Source organism: Melanotaenia boesemani, chromosome 16 (assembly GCF_017639745.1).
Source record: "Melanotaenia boesemani isolate fMelBoe1 chromosome 16, fMelBoe1.pri, whole genome shotgun sequence".
NCBI classification, from domain to species: Eukaryota; Metazoa; Chordata; class Actinopteri; order Atheriniformes; family Melanotaeniidae; genus Melanotaenia; species Melanotaenia boesemani.
The window spans coordinates 5,875,098-5,896,996 of record NC_055697.1 but is presented as its reverse complement, the minus strand read 5'-3'; the positions used below and the strand labels follow the sequence as shown (position 1 = coordinate 5,896,996).

General features: G+C 39.9%; 1 protein-coding gene across 2 annotated transcripts in view; it reads left to right on the top strand.

The window, feature by feature from the left end:
- The window catches only part of smap1 (small ArfGAP 1), a 149,867-nt gene that overhangs the window by 1,718 nt on the left and 126,250 nt on the right, over window positions 1-21,899 (top strand). For both annotated transcript variants that reach the window (XM_042010277.1, XM_042010276.1), the window contains exons 2-3: window positions 16,824-16,957; window positions 21,024-21,109. In XM_042010277.1, coding sequence (XP_041866211.1) covers window positions 16,824-16,957; window positions 21,024-21,109 — 220 coding nt within the window. The remainder of the gene's footprint in view (window positions 1-16,823; window positions 16,958-21,023; window positions 21,110-21,899) is intronic.

Sequence of the window (21,899 nt, the reverse complement as noted above, 5' to 3'; positions counted from 1 at the left end):
CATGGTTTACCACATTCTGCTGTGATGCTGCTACTTTCTAATTTCCTCTTGGGCCCATTTTTGTTTATGTCTGGTACCCTGAAATTTACATATAACTGATGTTATTAACAATAGCAGTCAAGTAGTTACTCTTTTCTGTTATAATTGTCGCAGCAATCAATGAGAAAACTCAAACTATTACTCAGCTAAGAAACTGGCTAACGGCCCAAAATTTAGGAGCAGCGTGGGGACTTAAATTGAGAGTGTAAGCAAAACAGCCGAATGCACATTCAATCTTTTCTGTGATAAAGTAACTTGAAGTTAAGGTGTAACTGGATTTGGGATGTCATGGTTATAGATTGTCAGTTATTGTCAGAGAAATAATCACAATATTACGATTATCATCATTTTTATTATAAATGTGCAAAATCACATGAAGACTCCGAAAAGTCCTTTAAATTTAATTTATTTCCATCTTTTAATACCAACATAACAAAATATTATAGAAACAAAGTAAAGTAACCAAGAAGTCTCATTCCAACTAAATCCCCTCTGCTCTGTAAACAACCAATAAATCCTACATATTAACTCTGGAAAACAGATGAAAAGGCTACAGGTCCTCTACCTAGGCCTAAACGACATTATAAAAATGGTTTTCAACATTTCTTTTCACACTAAATAGATAATTTAGAAACAAAGGAAAACCATTTAGCTAGCTTTGACTTCCAGCTGTCCTTTAGCAGAATAGCTGCTGTTTAACACATAAATGATACTGGAACGGTAGAAATAAAGACAGAAGAAAGAGCATGTATGTGACATTAATATGATTTCTTCTACAACCCGACTAAAGGCATGTTTGACAAGTGAAGCTATTCATCAAAAAAGTTTGAGACTTTTCAGTTTTTCCATCCGAATGAACTCGTCACGTAAGTCCAACCTGACCCGTACACCATTACAAAACTGAAAATAACATGATAAAGTTTTATTTAAATGATCTGTAACTCAGTTTCTGAACATTCACCTTCACTTTAGGGCGCAATGTTGGTGGTTATCCTGCAGGTGGTGAAAGTTTTTTCTCTCTGCAACTTGTTAATGTCATATTTTCCAGGCTGGCAAGTCGTCTTCCACAATTACATGTTTTTTTTTCTATAACCACAGAAATCCAAAAACAAGGATTGAATCTGCTTGTTTACGGAATAACTCTTCCTGTGCCAAACATTCCCACTTTTCCTCACACAAGCGTCAACACGAGGATGTTGTAACTCCTGAGGGATCTTCACAATCAATTAATTATTAATAAATAATATATGTATATATTTTAATAATTATTAATTAATGATTAATTGTGAGATTAAATGAATGTGACATCCTTAGTTAGGATGTGGATTATTGTTTGGTCATTTCCCAGCATTCTGCTGTGGTGCGTATATCTAGACTGTGATATTTATGGTGCTTTCTCTCTATTTTACCATCATCTTACATGGCTTTACTTTTATATTGTTCTTCACTTCTTTGTAAATAAATAAATAAATAAAAATCCAGATGTCTTCTTGTAAAGTTGTTGGCCCCTTAAGCAATGAGGCTGCAGTCATGTAGGTTTTTAACTGAGGTAACCAACACAGTTACAGGAAAAAAGGACATAATTATAAATCCATTTTAAATTTTCTAAAACGTTTTCTTAAATTAGGCTCAGAGATTTTGTTTGACATGAGCTTGACTGAATTGGAAACCAGACAAATGCTCAGCTGCTCTGGAAATATCTTCAAGCTGCATGTAGTCAGTAGGAAGCTGAGTGAAAAATGCAATAAAATGTCTTTGAGTCTGGACCAGATGCTGATTTGCATTGTTTTCTTCAGAACTGGAATTTTCTTTTTTATGAAACTTTTGTATGATAATCCATCTGAATTCAAGCCAACGTTACATGAAAAATTGGAAAGTTTTTTGGACATTTTTAGACTTTTTTTTTTAGGATAATTTGCATCTAAATTTGAGAAGTCTTTGAGTTCCATTGTTTCCCCGTTGTTTAGGTTGGAAGACACACTTCTTACTGTTCTCCTTATCTTCAGCTTTTAATCCGATATAATTCTAATGCAACACTACATTGAGATAAATGATATTGTCCAATCCAGTGGTCACCAGCTCGTCCTCGAGATCTACCATCCTGCAGAAAAAACTGGACATACTGCCCAGCCCAGTGAAATGTGCCGTAGCATGCCTTACCCTGGAAAAGCCAAAAGAAAAAGAGGAAAAATAAAAATTCAGATTTTTAAGTCAAGACAAAAACCTTTCCGTGGTCTTGGTCTTGTACGGCACCAATTCACAACTAAGTCACCTGAAGGAACTTTTTACACACAGTCCAATTCATTGTAGTTATATTAAGACATCAACTGTCTTAATATAACGGCTAAAGTTCAGGTCTGAGTCCAGGACTTGTTAGTTTTTAACTTAGCTGTTTGAAGCTGAGTACTGACTTTTAATCTTTCTTCTTTGGCTCCAAAATCTATTATTTCAGTTTTGAAATGATTTCAGTTTATTATTTTATTTATTATTTCAGATTTAAAATAATAGACCGGAACGTTCAGCCAGAGTTTTTTCACAGAATTTTAACATTAGCAACTAAAACTTAAAGAGAGGGACCACAGCGGTAAAAATGCCGATGAGGGAAATTTAACTGTATGAAAAGTGACTTTCATTTTCTTTAAAAGGTCGACGTGTGTAATTTAAAGTAAAATTATTACCACTGTTTTAACATCATAGAATGAAATGATTGATTTTTCCAGACCTGGACTTGTTTGTTTTGTTCAACTTCTAAAATCTTCCTTTGGGATTTTCAACATGGACATCTTCACAATCACCTCACACACCTCACACACAACCGAGGCAGTAAATTAGCTTCAATTGATTTTTCAAAACAAGCACCGCCCACCTGGAGGCCTACGTCTGCTCTGATCGATGCGTTCGTTTTGGGCTTTGACCTCGTACTCCTCAGCGTGTGGAGGTGTGGCGGCTCGGCTACATGACCGCTGCCGTGTGGTGAATCACCTGACCCCCCCAGCTGTAATTCCACTCTCAGCCCTGCCTCTGCTCACGCTGCCCTACATTTTCTGTCCGTGTGTGGGAGGGATGGAGTCCTTATTGATTACAGTTTCATTCTCCTGTCCTCCCGGCATCACTCTATCCACTACTTAGAGTCGAGGCTGTAATTTCCCCCGCTCTTGTTTCAACACAATCCCGTTATAAATGTGATTTTAAATGCTGCACACGCACACGTCTGGCAGTGTTGGTCTTATGAGTTGCTCTTCTCTGTGCTGGCAGATTAGCTGAGGGCCTGCCAGCCCCTTAGAGCTTTGACCTGTCCTTGGTACTACACCACCGTCACACATGAAGTACTATAAAACACACACACTTGTTTCTAGAAACCTGCTCGTGTCGCCTGTAAGTGTACTTACATGGAGAGTGTTAAGGCTGAGGTAGAAAGGAGACTTCAGAAGCACACTGAGGTTGCTTCTTGGGTTTCAGCCACACATCGTGCATAAAGACGTCCATGTTAGAAGCTAATTTCTGTGATGTTGAAGACTATAAGTTGGTAATCGGTAATGATTGATTTCATAGTTTATTGTTTTAACCCTGTAGTATTTCTCTGTAGACCTGGAGAAGCACAGATTCATACCCACACTTACTTGCAACAGTGGCACCTACTGAAAGATGAAACTGCAACTAGTTTATCAACCCAAATACCACTTTTAGTCCTAAATTACATTTTTAAAGCTTTATTAGAAGTAAAAATTTTAAAAGTTGTATTCCATTTGAATAAGAACGTAAACATGGAGCTCCTACCTAAAGAATTTCTTTCTGGGGATCAATATTTTTGATTCTAATAAAGCTAAAAGTCTCTTCTAACAACAGTTTTAAAGGTTAATTACAGCATCACTTTAACAGTTTAAAGGTTTAGTTTCACCCATTACTAAAAAGTTCGATGGTTTATTACACCAAACTGTTAAATAGCAACAACTGATTAAATGTTTGTTACATCTAATTATATTTTTCTTTATTAAACAGCAATATGTGTTCTTGTATACAAGATATAATGTAGCATTCACTCAAACTAAAACATATAACAGGAAAAGTCTGGTCTTTGGAGTCCAGTCCTCGGTTTTGTTTGTTTTAGGAATTTGAAACAAAGACGCCTTCCCCCCCCCGTTTCATTTTTCTTCTTTTTATTTATTTAATTAATAAAATGACATGCTGTGTGAAGAGGAGGATTCCTCTCTTTCTGGATGCGGTCCATCGTCCTTTCCTCTAATAGACCAGCAGGGGGCAGCGCAGCGCTTCACTTTCCCCTCAGTCTCTCCCGTCCTGTATTCCCTTCTCCTCCTCCAGGCCAGCACGGAAGCCTCTGGCAGCGTTTTCAGGATTTACTGAGAGGGAATTTTATTAATTAGGAAATGGAGGTTGTTAACCTTCAATAAAGGAGAATTCCGCTGAATGTCAGCACAAGGATGCTTCATTTAGCTGCCTGTGGCCCCATTCAGCTTTAATGTAGTGAATTCGCTGACGCTTCTCGTTCCTAGAAGGAAAAAAAGAATTAAGCTGGATTTATATGGCAGATGTAATTAAAGAATGTGGGAGATTTCAAGGTATTTTACAGGAGTGTGTTAGTACACAGCTGTGAAGGTGGAGAAGCAAATGGCAGAGTGGTTGTAGTGGAAAAAGACGGGAAGGTGGAAGATGCAGTGGCCTGGATGGGTTTCCTTGGTGCTGCAGGATTATTAGCACCAGACTTAAAGCCTTTAAACTTCGCATCCACACTTTTTAAGCCCTCACAGAATTATTGATCAGCGATCCAGCAGGAGTCAGTAAATTCAGGTTTTCCTTCCACAGTTTTGTATTTGCTGCCTTGTAGCATTACAACCCCTCCAGGTCCAGGTCCAGGCCCCCGGGTGGATCACACATCATGTGGACAGAGAGGAACGTAACTCAGCTGACATCTGTACTCACTGTCTCACGCACACACCTGCCAGTCATTGTCCTGACTGTCCTCAGCTTGACAGTTAGGGCTTTAATTTCATGCTCGGCTGCCCCCCCCCTCGTCACTGGGAAAGCTCGGCTGTCACTCAACAAGACTCCAGGGTGTGTGTGTCTGTCTCTGTCTGCTGGGATGACTCAGTTTGTTTGTCTGAGTGTGTGTTTCTCTTCGTGTGTGTCTGCTGTTGCTGAAAATGTGTGGGTTTCTGCAGTAGTGTGTGAATTTGATGCCATGTTTATGGGTGTCTGTGTGTCTGAATGTGTGTGTGTGTGTTTGTTATGTGTAGCCATGCTCATGCATGTGCCCTTCTGTGGTACTCCAATGGATGCGCTGGAGATAATCTACATTTGAAGTGCTTTAAAGTGTGTGTGCATTTGAGAGAAAAGGGAACTTATTTTGAGTCTAATCAGGTCAGAAGTCTACAAATTAGTAATTGTGTGTGTGTGTGTGTGTGTGTGTGTGTGTGTGTGTGTGTGTGTGTGTGTGTGAGTGTGTGTGCTGGAAGAACTCAATTCAGCTATTTCTGTCCAAACTATAATGGATAGAAAATCTAAAAACTGAACTGTAACTGAATTTGAATTATTCACATTAAACTTGGGCTTTTTTGTACACAAATTAAATTTAAGATTTTTCTTGTCTTTCTTAAAAAACATATATTTAATACACACACACACATATATATAAATTAAATTTTTAAAAATAAAAATTAAATATCTGACACACACAGATCTAGAAGAAATTAGATGTAGATTTTGTTTTCCTTGTTATTTAAGGGCTTGGCCTTGTTGAAATAAAGACACTGCGTCCACACACACAAAAGACTGACGCACTAAGTGAAACTGCGATAAAGCAGCAGATGACTCGTGCAAATATGCAGAGCCTCAGATAACATTAAGCTGGTCAGCGATGTAATTTTCTGCTGCTCTGTGAATAATGAAGTGAATAACACTGATTATTCTGCGGTTTGGGTTGTAGTCAAATGTTATTTTTTTCAACAAGATCTCATTAAATAATCTGCTAGTTTCCAGCAAGATAAGCAATTATTTAGTAAGAACTGGTTTATTTAAACACAGTTATTAAAATTTGGTAGAATGTGAATTATACATTCATTGGCTGCTTTATCAGGTTCAGCTGTTCAATCACTTGTTAACACAAATATTTAATCAGCCAATCACATGGCAGCAACTCAACACATTTAGTCATGTAGACATGATGAAGACGACTTGCTGAAGTTCAATCTGAATATCAGAATGAGGAAGAAAGAGGATTTAAGAGACTTTGAATGTGGCATGGTTGTTGGTCCAAGTATTTCAGAAGCTGTTGATCTACTGGGATTTTCACACACAACCATCTCCAGGGTTTACAGAGAATGGTCTGAAGAAGAGAAAATATCCAGTGAGCAGCAGTTGTCTGGACCAGAATGTCTGGTTAATGTCAGAGGTCAGAGGAGAATGGACAGACTGGTTGGAGATGATAGAAAGACAACAGGAAGTTAAATAAGCCCTGGTTCCAACCAAGGTCTGCAGAACAGCATCTATGAACACACAACACATCCAACCTTGAAGCAGATGGACTACAGCAGCAGAAGACCACACCAGGTGCCTCCTGTCAGCTAAGAACAGGAAACTGAGGCTACAATTCACACACACTCACCAACACTGGACAATAGAAGATGGAGAAACGTTGCTGGTCTGATGAGTCACTGTTTCAGCTCCACACTCAGACCCTAAATACTTAAAATTCATATATTTGGTGGGGATTTTTTTTAGTTTTGCAGGTGATGACTGAAGTAAATTATTTTGGTTATTTGCCCTGGCAGTGCCATCTCTCCCCCATGACGTATCACACATCCAGCTTACTTCAGTATGTGTGATGTTGTTTGTGACCAAGTGTCTGAACACAGTGCAGCTGACTGAGGAGAGAAATGTAAAAAGCGGCGTGTATAAGTAAAAAGAAAAGTAAATAACGTTTACTTGTAAGCACCTTTCACAGTCGTCACAAAGTGCTTCAAAGAGAAAGCAGTCTATAAAATTCACAACTAAATAAAATACAATTCAGTTCAGCTTTATCTGTATGGCACCACTTCACAAGCCAATTCATAACAAATTAAAGTTTAGTAATTAACAGACTGCATTGAATCTTGACTTCGATCGAATCTCCCATTTCTGAGCATGCAAGAGGCGACAATGGAAGGGAAAAACTCCCTTTTACCAGGAAGGAAGAACCTCCGGCAGAACCCGGCTTAAGGAGGGCAGCCATCTGCTTCAACGAGTTGTGGTGGGTTTTTAGACACAAAATAAAATACATGAAACATGTATAAAATGTAAAATCAGTCATAAGAGCTACAGTTTAACTAAAACCTTGTTGGAATAAAATGTCCTCAGCTGCTTTTTTAAAATATCCACATAATCCAGGCTACGTAGTGTTAGGGGATGGTTATTCCAGTCTGGGTGCCACTGCTCGGAAAGATCAGTCAGTGCTATGGACCATTAAAAGATTCTGGTTGGACGACCTCAGACTATGACAGGGTGTATATGACTGAAGCAGGTCAGCAATGCAAAGGGAAGGCTGACCGTGAAGAGCTCTGAAGATTAAAACCAAGATTTAAATTTGATTCTAAAATCATCTGGCAACCAGTGAAGTGTCTTTAAAACCAGGGTTATATGAGCTTTGTTTAGTAAGTCAGAAATGTCCCCACCTGAACCACCTGAAGACGCGCTAGCTCCTTTTTATTAAGACAAGTGAGCAGATTATTGCAGCAGTCTTAGATAAGATAAAGCATGGACCATCATTTCTAGCTCACTTGTTGACACCAGTGTTCTGAGTTTTGAGATATTCCTCAAATGGAAAAAGCAGTTTTTATTAGATGTTTTTATTAGATGCGTGTTGCTCCAGAGACAGTTTTTCATCATAAATTACTCCCAGGTTTTTAAGACTGGGTTTATGTGAGGCTCCTAAATCATCCAGTTTCTGTTTAATGTCAGGGATGGCATTGTCCGGTGCAATAATTAAAGTTTCAGTTTTGTCTAAATGTAGCTGAAGGTGTGTGGTTGCTCAGCCATTGCTTCAGACAGTTAACCCCTTACGATGCAGACGTACCGGTCCCGGTAAATGACTACTAATCAACAACATTGCAGCCACGTGTGCAAGCCCCTCCGTCATGAATGCCCACAATATACGCATCAAATGAAAGCTCAAAGTCTCGTCTTTCCGATGATATAAACCATTTTGACACGCACACACAGTGCTAACACTAAAGCCTTTTTTACAGAAAAGCAGAAAGTTTAAATGTTGCCTTTCCTTACCTTTGAGGGCTCTCTATAGGTCAAACATTAATATTTCCCATCAAGATTGGTCTCATTCTGTCCGTACAGGTTAGGCGAGGACCAAAAAAATTATTTTTTCTGTGTGTTCTAAAGTGTATAACTTTTTTATCAGTAATACTTACAGTGACTCTGATTGCTGTGGGTGAAACTAGAGAGTGTTACCTTTACAAAGAGCCCAAGCCTGTACTTAAAATCCAGAGGGTTCAATAACAGCAGTAATTCTAATTTGGAGAGGTCATATTACAGGCGTTTTTGCCAAAATGACCCCGCTTGATAAGGGGTTAACTAAGGAACACAGCTTTTGGAGTTCGTAGGGTTTGAATGAGCAGTATAGTTGTAAGTCATCGGCATAAAGATGAGTTATTACTGAACTGTTTTATAATCTGACTTAAGGGAAACATAACAAAAACAAATAAGCCCCAGAATGGAGCCCTGAGGAACTCCACATGACAGCTCTAGACATTAACTGATTTACAAGCACTGAAACTCCTATCTGATAAGTAAGAGGAGAACCAATTATGAATGGAGCCAGACATTCCAGTGAGATCCCTTAGTCTGTTTATCAGGATGTTATGGTGACTGTCAAAAGCTGAGGAGAGGTCTAACAACACCAGGACTGTGTATTTGCCAGAGTCTGCTGACATCGTAAATGTGACAGTGGTTGGACGGTGTAAAGAACAAGTATGAGAAAAGAAAGGAAGTAAGTGAGAGAATTTCAACATCTAAGTCATTTTAAAAAAGTTTATAACACTAAAGTTTTTAAATTGATACTTTCAAATGTGTTCAGAGCTGAATTTACTTAGCTCCTTGATGCAAATGAGAACATTGAGAGGCTGGTTGCTGTCATTTTGTATTTAATGAATACATCCAGTTGCACTTATTATCTGGCTTGTTCTTCTGCATTTCAACCAAAAGCATATTTAAAAAGATTTAATTTCAGCTCTGTATCTTCTGCTTTTCCATTGGGGTCGAAGGTACAGGGTCGATGAGACAAACTGTTGTGCAGCAACCAGACATTAACATTTTATTTTTCTTATTCTCTGATCTCTGATTTCACCCATGCCTTATTAGCCACAGCAGACACCCAGAGGAGCTAAACCAGAGAGTGATTCTGCATATTCACATCTGTGTCATCATCTTCTGAGCTGACGAAGTGAGCATGAATGTTTACGCATTAACGGCTATTCAGGATAATTTGAAGTTACCAAACTTTATGAACTGTGCTGTAAGTGACTGATGACATGGCTGAGACAGGAAAGTGGAAATAAAATCTGTTGGAAGCTTGACCAGTCAGACCTGAAGATTTAGGGTTATTACAAAAGTACTTTTTCCTACCAGTGCTTTTTTTTACTTTCATTCATTTGGTGAAAGGAGCTAATAAAGACCCTTGTTTAATTTCCTCTGACGTGGTTTGCTTCAGAATATTAACTAAATTTCCCCTTTTAATGGTGGTTAAACAACCTTGGTGCTCTAGTAAGTTGACTTAATTTCCTAAATCAGTTGTAATGTTCAGATATAGTTGTGTTATTTTGTCTTTATTTGACATTAAATAGATTTTTTAAAGGAAAAATGATTAAAAACATATGGATTTACAAAAACAAGCCACTTTATTTATGCAACTATTTGTGCATAAGAACTCAGCTGGATCTTTAGCATTTATTTTTTTAAGAGAGGTTATCTGAGAACAAAAATTAAGTCCAACAGAGACTGATAGATATCCAGCAGATAAGAGTCCAGCTTACAATGGATGAGCTGTTTGATTTAGGCTTAACACTCATTCAGCTGCCTTAATGCTCCTTTAGGCCATCTAGCGCATTAGTGCCACTGCATTAACACACTGATGCTCTTATCCAGGACCAGCAAGCCCACTCTACTGCATGTATTCCCTCTTCCACCCAGCCAGCCTTGCTGCACCACCATTACACAGCCTGGATCCATAAAAGTTTTTGCCCTTTCTATATTCAAAGTCACCCCAACTGACTGATGGTAAGCTTCATGTTCTGCACTGAGGGTGGATGATGCAGAGGGACTGTAGCCACTAGCCCATTAAAATGATTATACTGTCATTTTATGGGCCATCTCTTCTTCATCCTCACTGAGATTTGGCTGTGTTTGGGTAATTTTGTGCTACTTTTGTAGGTGATGATGTTGCATTTGGATGACGAAATTCAACTGGAAGCTCTTAAACTGAGCTCAGGAAATAGGATCATTTTTGCTGTCATTTTCTGTGTCTGTCCACCGGTTAACATGATTTGGTTTACAAAGATTCACAAGCGCTAATATCCTGAGTTGCAGAATACCTTCATTGCCCCCTCTGTTTACTAGGTGATTTTACTAAAATAAACATACCAAATAAATCTAAAAATAAAGTTTGGATTTTCCTGACATTTACTCTGCAGTAAAGCTGTGGTTCACAGAGAGCTTATAATGCATCAAAGGGTTTGAAAGGTATCAATAAGATGGGTACAAATCCACATAGGTTCAGGGAAGTTTTGAAGATTTTCCCAACAAGCTCAAATCTGGGCCTGGTTTCTAAGTTGTGCTAGTTCAGTCGCTTTAGGGGCTCTCGGTGTAGAAACAGGTATTAGGTTAGAGAAGATACTGAATTTAGTCTCAGAAAATCAGCAGGACTCTGGGTCAGTCTGACTTGTATTGAGCAGTTTTTTGTGGGATAATTACACATTTTTATCTCCTCTCAACCCACATTGCATGATTACATGTCAGCAAGAACTGAGTCTGGTCTTTGTCTGCCTGAAGATCCTTTATTTCTAAATTTTCTGTGCAACATGTTCATGACTATCTTCCTTCTTCTCTGCCAGGGCTTTATGTAACCCCGTCTTGATTGTTGTTGCAGTTGCTTCTGTCTAGCAAACAATAAAAAATCTAACTTTTTCTCAAATTAGGCACTTCTCTGCAAAACTGTGTTTATTCAGTGAATAATGTGGATTTTTTCTGTTATGCTTCTGCTTTTTGGTGATTAGGCTGACGGGTTAAAAGGTTTTGTGACCCTTGGCAGCTTTTCAAAACCAGCTTAATGAACCTAAAGCTGTTTTCATTGATGCAAAACCTTTATACTGATCATTTCATGTTTTAAATGGTTTCTAATTACAATGATGTTTAATTCAAGCTATTAATCATCAAATGAAAGTGAGAATGTATGCAACCAGATACAGCTGTGCTTCCTCTAAAAACTAGGGGTGTGCCATCTTGGGTATGTTTCGATTCGATTATGATTCAGGGTGCTTTGATTCGATTATTAAACGATTATCAGGATTTTCAGTGCACCTTTTTTTCCCATTCAGGTTTTTTTCTTCACTCTGTGGTTACTTCATACTGTTAAATCCATTCAATATCCATTAATTCAAGTAACCAAACAAACAAACATATCTCAACTCACTTTTATTTATGTCAAACCATAAATAATCCTACACATATCTAACACAATTTTCCATGAAATCTACAGGAAAAATGTGTTTGTAATAGTTTGTGTTCTGTCAGTTTGCCATACGTTGTCAGAATAGCGACCTTTGGCTAATGGGCATGCAAATCACAGAAAACTGCAAATGACCCATCAATTCAGCAGCACTAACTGCTCAGAAATTGTGTCGGCATACATTATTAAGTGAAGCCATAAGTTAGTTTAGTGTATTATATTGCATATTAATTGCACATTGCTCAAGTACATGTCTTGTATGACTAAACTTGAGGGGAAATGCACAAAAACAAGTAAGTATTCACCATGGCAAATCAACAAAATTCTGCCAGACAAGTGTGGTGTAAACATAAGTGTAATAAGTCACACAAACTAAAGGGCAGCAGATTACAACAGTAATGCAAATAAAGCTGTGGCTTTACCACTTAAACATTTCCAACTTTTATGTTTCATGAAACATTTAAACATGTGAACTACACTTCTTAAACACTGTCTGACCTTAATTAGTCAGTTTATAAATAAATTATATATATATATATATATATAAAGCTTAGCGATATCCAACATTAACATCACACATACTTAAGTGCAGGAAAACTGAGGAGAACAAATAAGTTCTTAAGCGAATATGTTCTGGACACGTTTTCTTTTAGATAAATCAAAATCCCAATGAACCCAAAATAGACAAGTGTATGTTCTTATTAAACCATAAGTAACATTAATGAAAATACTATATTCATTCAGTAACGACAGCAAACAACACACGAGTGCAAAATGAGTGGCACAGTCAGCCAGAAAGATTCTTCTGTGTAGTTCTAAGTAGCTCACAGATTTTTAGTGAGGAAAACCAGCATGTCAACTTGTGCTGGTTTCAAAGATGAGCGAGTGCAAGTTACTATGTTCCCCTCAGCACTAAAAAGACGCTCTGAGGGAGCACTCGTGGCAGGGACACAGAGATACTTGCGGGCCATCTTGCACAATTGTGGAAAATTGATTTTGTGCACTTTCCACCACTCCAAGGGTTCATCTTCTCCATCAATGACACGGCTCATGAGGTAACTATTTAACTCAGCAACATCTTCAAGTTGCAAGGGAGAAGTATCGCGTCAAATTTTTGTCAAAACCAGGGAGAGCAAAATAAACATGCTCGCGCGCAGATTACACTACCATCGCGCAGAAATTCATTTACCGAGAGGACAAAAGATCCTCTCGCGTGACAGACGACCAACTCCCGCACGCGTGTGGAAGGCCTCGCGCGCGCATTTTACGTTCCGAGCGCGCGAAGCTGGATCAGACGCGCGCGCGTTTCTGTCATGCCGCCCCCGTTCGAGGATGGCTGCGCTCTCGCCAGCGTCTCTGCCCTCGCGGTGACGTTTTCCTCGCGCGGATCAAAATGTGTTTTGACACATGGGGCGGGACAAATGCCCATTCTATAAGCCTTCTCCTGATTGGTCCGCGTACACAGGAAGTTGTGTCAGGAAGACCTTGACTGACAAGACGGCTGGAGCCGGGACAGTTGCGGTGGTTTTGGCATTTTGGCAACGATACTTTGCTTGAGGTAAGTGTATGGAGTTAGTTTTGTGTTTTTATTAAATGCAAAAAAAAAATTATCTGAAAGGAAAAAAAATATATTTGATATTATTTGATTGAAAAAAATTATTTCCTAGAAAAAAAACTTCTCTCAAAAGCCTTTCTTTACTCTCAAATATATAGGAGTTAGTCCTGAATATTAAGGAGAAAGTCTTAACAAGTATGCAGAAATGATCGCCATCATATTCATGACTAACTCCTGCTGTTCCTGCGCTGAGATCCACCATTGATTCACTGGGAGATGCAGACATAGTGAATATGCATTGATCTGCTGTTTTTGGCGGCGGAGACTCCAATATTTGGGTAAGATTATGACACAGCACACACAAAAGGCGTAATCAGTCTGCAGAAAAGATTGCCACCCAGCTGTCAGTTCGGTTGAGATTGACCAATAGTAACATGGACCCGCCCATGACACAAGTTTCACATCGATAGCAAAATCTTGAAACGATAGCAAAGACTTTGGTTTTGAGAGCGAGAAGAAAAAAGCTTTGAGAGAAAAAAAAAAAAATTCGAGTGTAAAAGTTTTCACTCTGATAGCAAAAAATATATATTTGAGAGTAAAGAAAGGCTTTTGAGAGAAGTTTTTTTTCTAGGAAATTATTTTTTTAAATGTCAAATTATTTTTTAATGTGCTGTAACAAGATACTTTATCTCAAAACTTTTTTTAGTCTCAAATATTATTATTTTTTGCTATCAGTGTGAAAAATATTTATATCAAATATATTTTTTTTCCTTTCAGATAATTTTTTTTTGCATTTAATAAAAACACAAAACTAACTCCATACACTTACCTCAAGCAAAGTATCGTTGCCAAAATGCCAAAACCACCGCAACTGTCCCGGCTCCAGCCGTCTTGTCAGTCAAGGTCTTCCTGACACAACTTCCTGTGTACGCGGACCAATCAGGAGAAGGCTTATAGAATGGGCATTTGTCCCGCCCCATGTGTCAAAACACATTTTGATCCGCGCGAGGAAAACGTCACCGCGAGGGCAGAGACGCTGGCGAGAGCGCAGCCATCCTCGAACGGGGGCGGCATGACAGAAACGCGCGCGCGTCTGATCCAGCTTCGCGCGCTCGGAACGTAAAATGCGCGCGCGAGGCCTTCCACACGCGTGCGGGAGTTGGTCGTCTGTCACGCGAGAGGATCTTTTGTCCTCTCGGTAAATGAATTTCTGCGCGATGGTAGTGTAATCTGCGCGCGAGCATGTTTATTTTGCTCTCCCTGGTTTTGACAAAAATTTGACGCGATAGAGAAGCAGGACACGCAACAGTGGTCTTGAAGAAGCTGCCAAGAGACTTCTTCACCTTTTTGTCAGAGGGCTGCACACTTTCAGGCCTTTCTGTGTGAGACCTCTTCTCCTACCAGATGAAAAGCAAAAAAAAACAAAAACAAAACAGCAATTAGTAATCAGTTAGTTAGATTATGAATAAATAAATATAAGGTGCGTTTGTGAAATAATAGATACACAATTATTACTAAACTGGTTATGTTGCTGATTCCAGCATTTCTTAATGGCAGGAATGTTGTCTGTGGTGATATACTGGGTTTTGAACCTGGGGTCCAGGAAGGATGCAACATCCAAAAGCTCCTGGGTCCTGGGGTCATTGTACTCATCATTAAGGTATGCCAGGACCTTGGTTTTGATTGATCTAGTCAGGTCAGTGTCCTCTTGATCTTCAGCCAGGACTGATGTGGCCAGAAGGTGAAGAACTGGTTTGAGGTAGGAGATGCTCACATACTTCTCTCCAGAGAGAGCATCTGTAAAGTCCTGGAGAGGATGCAGTGCCTTGTGAACAGACTCCAGCACCTCAATATCCTGCCATGTAGGGATGAGGGAGCGTGCATATCGGTCACCTGACAATACGTGAGATATGGCTTTGAGCTGCTCTAGCACCCTGGCGATCATCTTTGCCTTGGATCCCCATCTTGTTGGGCATTCAGCGATGAGGCTGTGCTCAGGAAGTTTGAGCTCCTTCTGTGCTTCAGTCATTGCTGCCTTCTTCTTCCAACTGTGGGAGAAGTGTCCCACCAGCCTTTGGCAGAGCCCTTTTGCTCTTGACACTCTGTCATCTTTCAGCGCATGTCCTGTAATAAAAAATAATACAAGAACAGTATAATTTATAAAGTTGTGATACAATGTTATCAATTTAAACACACTCACATTCCCTCCCTCCAACTCTTCTATTCATTATTCAATTCTCTGCTATTTTTTTTTTATTTATTTTTTTATTTCTTGTACACTGTACTGGTCTAAGTACCATAATTTATCTATTAATTTGTCTATCTGTCTATCTATCTGTCTATCTGTCTATCTGTCTATCTATCTATCTATCTATCTGTCTGTCTGTCTGTCTGTCACTCACACACAGACACACCGCCTCTCTCTGCTCACGCACGCGTGCATTCAGTAAATAAGTCACAATACTAATTTACGTACCGATGGCAAGGTGTATTCGGTGCCCAAAACACTGGAGTCTTGTCCATTCATTTAGCTGTGCTGCCATCACCATATTCGATGCGTTGTCCGTCGTTATGCATACGTGGTTTTCTTCCTGTAGATCCCAGCTAGCAAGCCCATCTCTCAGGCCGGCTGCGATGTTTTCCCCCGTGCGGTCGTCCGGGAAGTAGGATGCTTGCAGGCAACGAGCTCTGAGATTTAGGTCTTCGTCATTGTAATGCACTGTTAGACTCTGGTATGGCTCCGCTGTACAACTTGACCACAGATCAGTTGTTGTTGCAAAAACTCCACTGTTTTCAGTTCCGCTGCAACTTTCTGTCTGCATTTCTTATATAGCTCAGGTATAGCAACCTGACTAAAATGTGTGTGTGATGGAATTCTGTACCTCTTAACCTCTTATTGTGTTAATCAAAGCCGTAAACCCACGTCCACGTCACAGTCCACAGTGACAATCCACATGTGAAAATCTTTGGTCGAACATATTGAACAAGTTTAATATTTGTGATTATCGGCCACGACCCTTTTCGGAGCCGATTGTTGTAGCAAATTCACTCATAACACACCTCAGTTAACCTAAAAGTTAATCTTATAAGACTTAAGATAGCCAGGTGTTTGCCGTCCTTGGTCGGGAAGGGGAAATCAGGACAAAAACTGGCTCAATTATCTTTATGCGTGTGACCTGCTTAACTGAAAAAAATGGTTTCCATGGAGAGCACCTGGCTGGTGCTAACCCTCTTTGTTACTGTGTCTCATCAGTAAAGATGTGCTTGTTCAGAAAGTTTTCCTGCGATCTGGTTGAGTTCCTGTTAAATTTGCCTTTTTCACATTAGAAATGTTGACTTGAGCTGCTAGGAGAAGCTCTGACGTATTAAAGTGTTCTGCTTATCAGTTTCTGCACCTGTGCATGTTAGTTAGCTGTACATTATGGATGTGCTTTCCTTTTCACGTGACAACAAATCATGTAAAAACGTTTTTCCCTCTCTTGTTTCACCTCATTCCTGTTTAAGGCCCACGATGGGCGTCATGGAACCTCGGGGTCTTCATGTGTATCCGCTGTGCTGGCATCCACCGCAATTTGGGCGTCCACATCTCCAGAGTCAAGTCAGTCAATCTGGACCAGTGGACACCTGAGCAGATCCAGGTATGTTCATGCAAAGAGGACCAGATCTGAGAGTGTGAGCATTTAAGGAAATATTCTCCATAAATGATAATCCACTAAGCAATGAGGTTTTCAACCATGCAAAGCATGGTGAGAACTCAAAATCTGTGCTATCCAAAGGAAAATATAATAAACATACCATTAAGAAATGAAATAGATATAAATATCAGTGGGGTACACGATTATCCACATGCAGTTAAATTACTGTCACCTTCACAAGTCTAAATTTATAAACGAGTCTTTACATAAAAGACAGGGTGCTCTCAGACTTTTACAAGCTGTTGAACTGAGCTGACTGACAGGAAACACCGACCCAACAAGGAAACTGTCAGTGCAAACAATGGACAGGGTTCCTTTAAGAAGAAAATGAGTGCAGGAAAGAACACGTTGGCTGTTCTCAGTCAGATGTGTTTAAAATCTGGGGGAAGTACCAACAGACTGGGGAGGCTGTAAAAGTAAACGCAGGTAGACCAAGAAGATCTCAGTGTGTGAGGACAGAAAATTCAAAGCAATATGCCAAAAAACAGAAACTACTCAGCAGTTTGTTGTGAAGAAACTGGAGGAAATCAACTGAAAATAGAGTTTTTATCCAGAAATGTCAAATGGCACTGACATCTAAACAGAAGACAACCGTTTAAAGCCTGGCCCAAGAAAAAATGGAGAGAAACTTTGATTTGAAGTTTTATTTAAAAAAAAACAAAACAAAAAAACAAAAATAACTTTTATATATTTACTGTTTATTACTGTATGAAATGTCAAAAATATTGTAGCACAATATTATATTATTATTGTATCCACCAGAGGGCAGAAGGCAAGTATCATATTGTGGACAGCAGGGTTTTTACCATAAAGTGATGCAAAAGGTCTCAGAAACTGTATCAAATATGATATATACGGCATTAAAGGGTTAAAGTCTAAAGACAAGTCATCATAGATCATGGAAGATTTAAAGACGAGAGTATCGACTGAAAAAAATTACCTGAAGCCTGAAAGAAAACAGATATCACTGATAACATGGGCTTGATGTCACATAAAGAACCTGACAACATGGCATTCGTCACCTCCGCAGTTATACAAAGATGTAATTTGAGGGTTCGGAGACTATTTTCCAATCATAATTGAAATTTCCCTCCAGGATAAATAAAATATTTTTCATTTCATCAATCAAAAGAAGGTTTGATGCTGAGATCATTTTGCATAAAAATGCATCTTCCCAAAAACAGGGAAAACATTGTCACATAAAAAAACACTTTATTTTTCCCCGAAGGGCAGCTTGTAAGGCTCATAGAGTAAATGTGAAAATATAAACAAAAACTATACGTGACAGCATGACATGCACTCACCAGCCACTTTATTAGGCACATCTATTCAACTGCTTGTTAATACAATTAGTTAATTAGCCAATCACATGGCAGCAACTCTGTATTTAGAGATGTAGACATGGTGAAGACGACTTGCTGAAGTTCAATATGAGCGTCAGAATAAGGATTTAGGTGACTTTGAACGTGGTATGGTTGTTGGTCTGAGTGTTTCAGAAGCTGCTGATCTATTTGGATTTTCACACACAACCATCTCTAGGGTTTACAGAGAATGGTCTGAAGAAGAGAAAATATCCAACGAGCAGCAGTTGTCTGGACCAGAATGTCTTGTTGATGTCAGAGGTCAGAGGAGAATGGGCAGACTGGTTGGAGACGACAGAAAAGTAACAGGAAGTTAAATAAGCACTGGTTCCAACCAAGATATGCTGAACAGCATCTCTGAACACACAACACGTCCAACCTTGCAGCAGATGGGATACAGCAGCAGAAGACACACCGGGTGCTTCCTGTCAGCTAAGAACAGGAAACTGAGGCTACAATTCACACAGACTCACCAACACTGGACAATAGAAGATGGAGAAACGTTGCTGGTCTGATGAGTCTCCATTTCAGCTCCACATTAGGATGGTAGGATCAGAATCTGGTGGAAACATCATGAAAACATGGATCCATCCGGACTTGGATCAACACTTCAGGCTGCTGCTGGTGTAATGGTGTGTACCAATGTGGTCTGGTTTAACCAGCACAGCCTACCTGAGTATTGTTGCTGACCATGTCCATCCCTTTATGACCACAGTGGAGCATCTTCTGATGCTACTTCCAGCAGGATAATGCACCATGTCACAAAGCTCAGATCATCTCCAACTGTTTTCTAGAACAGGGGGCGGCGTGGCTCAGCAAGGTAGAGCGGTCGTCTTGTAACCCGAGGGTTTCCGGTTCGATCCTCGGCCAAGTCGGGTTCATGTCGAGGTGTCATTGGGCAAGGCACCGAACCCCTAATTGCTCGTGGTTGAGCTGCCTTGCATGGCAGCTTCTGTCATCACATCAGTGTGTGAATGTGTGTGAATGGGTGAATGTGAAGTATGATGTAAAGCGCTTTGGGTATCGTTCCAGGTACAGTAAAGTGCTATATAAATACGGACCATTTACCATTTAGAACATGAAATGAGTTCACTGGACTCCAACGGCCTCCACAGTCACCAGAGCAGCTTTGGGATGTGGTGGAACGGGAGATTTTCATCATGGATGCAGCCGACTAACCTGCAGCAACTGTGTGATGCTGTCATGTCAATATGGAGCAAAACCTCTGAGGAATGTTTCCAGCACCTTGTTGAATCCATGATACCAAGAATTAAGGCAGTTCTGGAGGAAAAATGAGTCTAACCCGGTACTAGCAAATAAATAAATAATTGTAAACATAAAGATTGGAATAGTAATTGTGCAGGTTCAGCAGCTGCTAGGTGTGAGGTAAGTAAATGGGGAGGGATGGGTGAGTTTTATGGGTACAAACGTTGCCATCCTCCTCTGACTTCTGCAGCCTGGGGGAGCAAATCCAGCGTCCTGAGGGGAGCTACTCAAGCTCAGGAAATAAAACACCTGAGGGGTTTCATATGATCCCATATCTCATAGAGCGGTGACAGGTGTCCTAAAAGGAGGACTTTCACTGTGCTGCTGTGCTTTACAAACATGACCCACAAACATTCAGGATCGCCATCTAGTTGAAAATTTATGGTGAAAATGTAAAAAACAACAACAAAAAAGCTGATCTCTGAGAACTATGAGGTTGTTTGAACCTGACTGATGAAGAATATAGCCAGACCGGATGAAACGCAGCACTCACTATCATCTTTTTGTTTAATGATGCCTTCATTTTTCCTTCTTATTGATCTTGAGGGGAAAAAACCCAAAGAAATTGCTTTAAATTACAGCCATACAATTTCTTAAATAAACAAAGCCAGAAAGTTCAGCTGTTAAATTAATTCATTTGATGTTTTTCCAATAAAAAAAGTCGTATGAATAGACATTCTCTGAGACTGGTGATTCCAGGTGTTTGCCAGAGGGGAGTTAACCGATCATAATGGATAGAAGATAAGGAAATCAATAAGAGGATCAGATTCCAGTGTTCTCAGACACTCATTGGCTTGTTGACATGCACGTTCCTGCTCTGCAGAGCACACGTGGAACGAATATGAAGAGCCACCACTGTAATTAGTTTGTGCACAGCTGTGTTTTGTGGCTAACTCGCATGTTGCTCTGATTACATTCCCCACAATAAGTCAGGTGTGTGTATCTGTCAAAATCACACGAGCATGCTGGTAATTTATGTAACGATCCAGCCGTTAATAGATTCAATTGTTTTTTTGCATGTGTGTTGTATGGGAGAAGCTTGTGTTTGTGTGCTTATCCATCAGCTGAGTGTGTGCCCATCAGGTCGCACTCTGAATATTAATCACTGTTTTCAATGACTAATTAATTCTGGATAGCTGATTATTCCAACTCTGTCTCTTCTACTTCTACTTTCATCGCCCCATTCATCACACTCCTCTTAATTTAGCCTTGACACATATGGCTGGTGTGTCTTTCACCCCGTGCGAGTGTGCATGCGTGTGTGGAAAGAAGTCAGTGGGCTCAATGAGATGAATATAAATGCAATGCATGGAAGACCCTGCTGTGTTTGCCTACCCTTGTGTTAACGCTGCATTTTTCTCTGCTTCCTTGTCTCATTGCAGAGTATGGTGGACATGGGCAACACCAGAGCCAGACAGCTGTACGAAGCCCACCTACCAGACAGCTTCAGACGACCTCAGACAGACCAGTATCCTTGTCCTGCGTTGTCTGTTTATTTATCAACCTCACCATCTACTTAAGCCCATTTAAACAAAAGCTGTCAGCATCCGTCGTGTAAAAACCTCCTGTCCCTCCACGGTTGCATATAAACCTGCTGTTAACACTCTACACATGCATAAAAGCTGCTGTTTTTACTGATATAAAACCATCTATATCACCTTATGTCACTGTAGATGTGCAGAAGAAGTCCCCTTGTTACCCTGCCTACCAGTCTGTTACATGCATATGAATTAAGGCAGTTCTGAAGGAGAAAAGGAGCTTCAACCAGGTGCTAGCAAGGAGGACTTAATAATCTGGTTCTACCTCAGCTGTGCTTCCAAATGTGCAAAGATGATACCACACAATGACCCTGAAACCCTGCAGTGTTGGTTGATCAGAGAATCCTCACCTGTGGGTATAAACATCTTACAGCTGCACACATGACACATTTCCTTGTTCCATGAAGTTATTTGAAAGTCCGGCATGAAATATGAATGTTTGTGCACATGGAACACAGACTATGTGGAAGAGTAATTAAGATGCATGTTCATTAACCACATTACAAAACCCACTCTGTACTCCTCACTTGCAAACCTTTACTAAAGCTTTAGCAAAGTTCTGTGTCTTGTCTGTATCACCACGGCTGCACATGCTGCATGTGCTGATCATCAGACACAGTTTGGTCTGTAATGGAAAACAAAGCAGAGGAAAGATGGACGTGTTTCTCTGTTTCCTGAGTAATGCACCAGCTCTATCACCTGCAGCCCTTTACCACATCA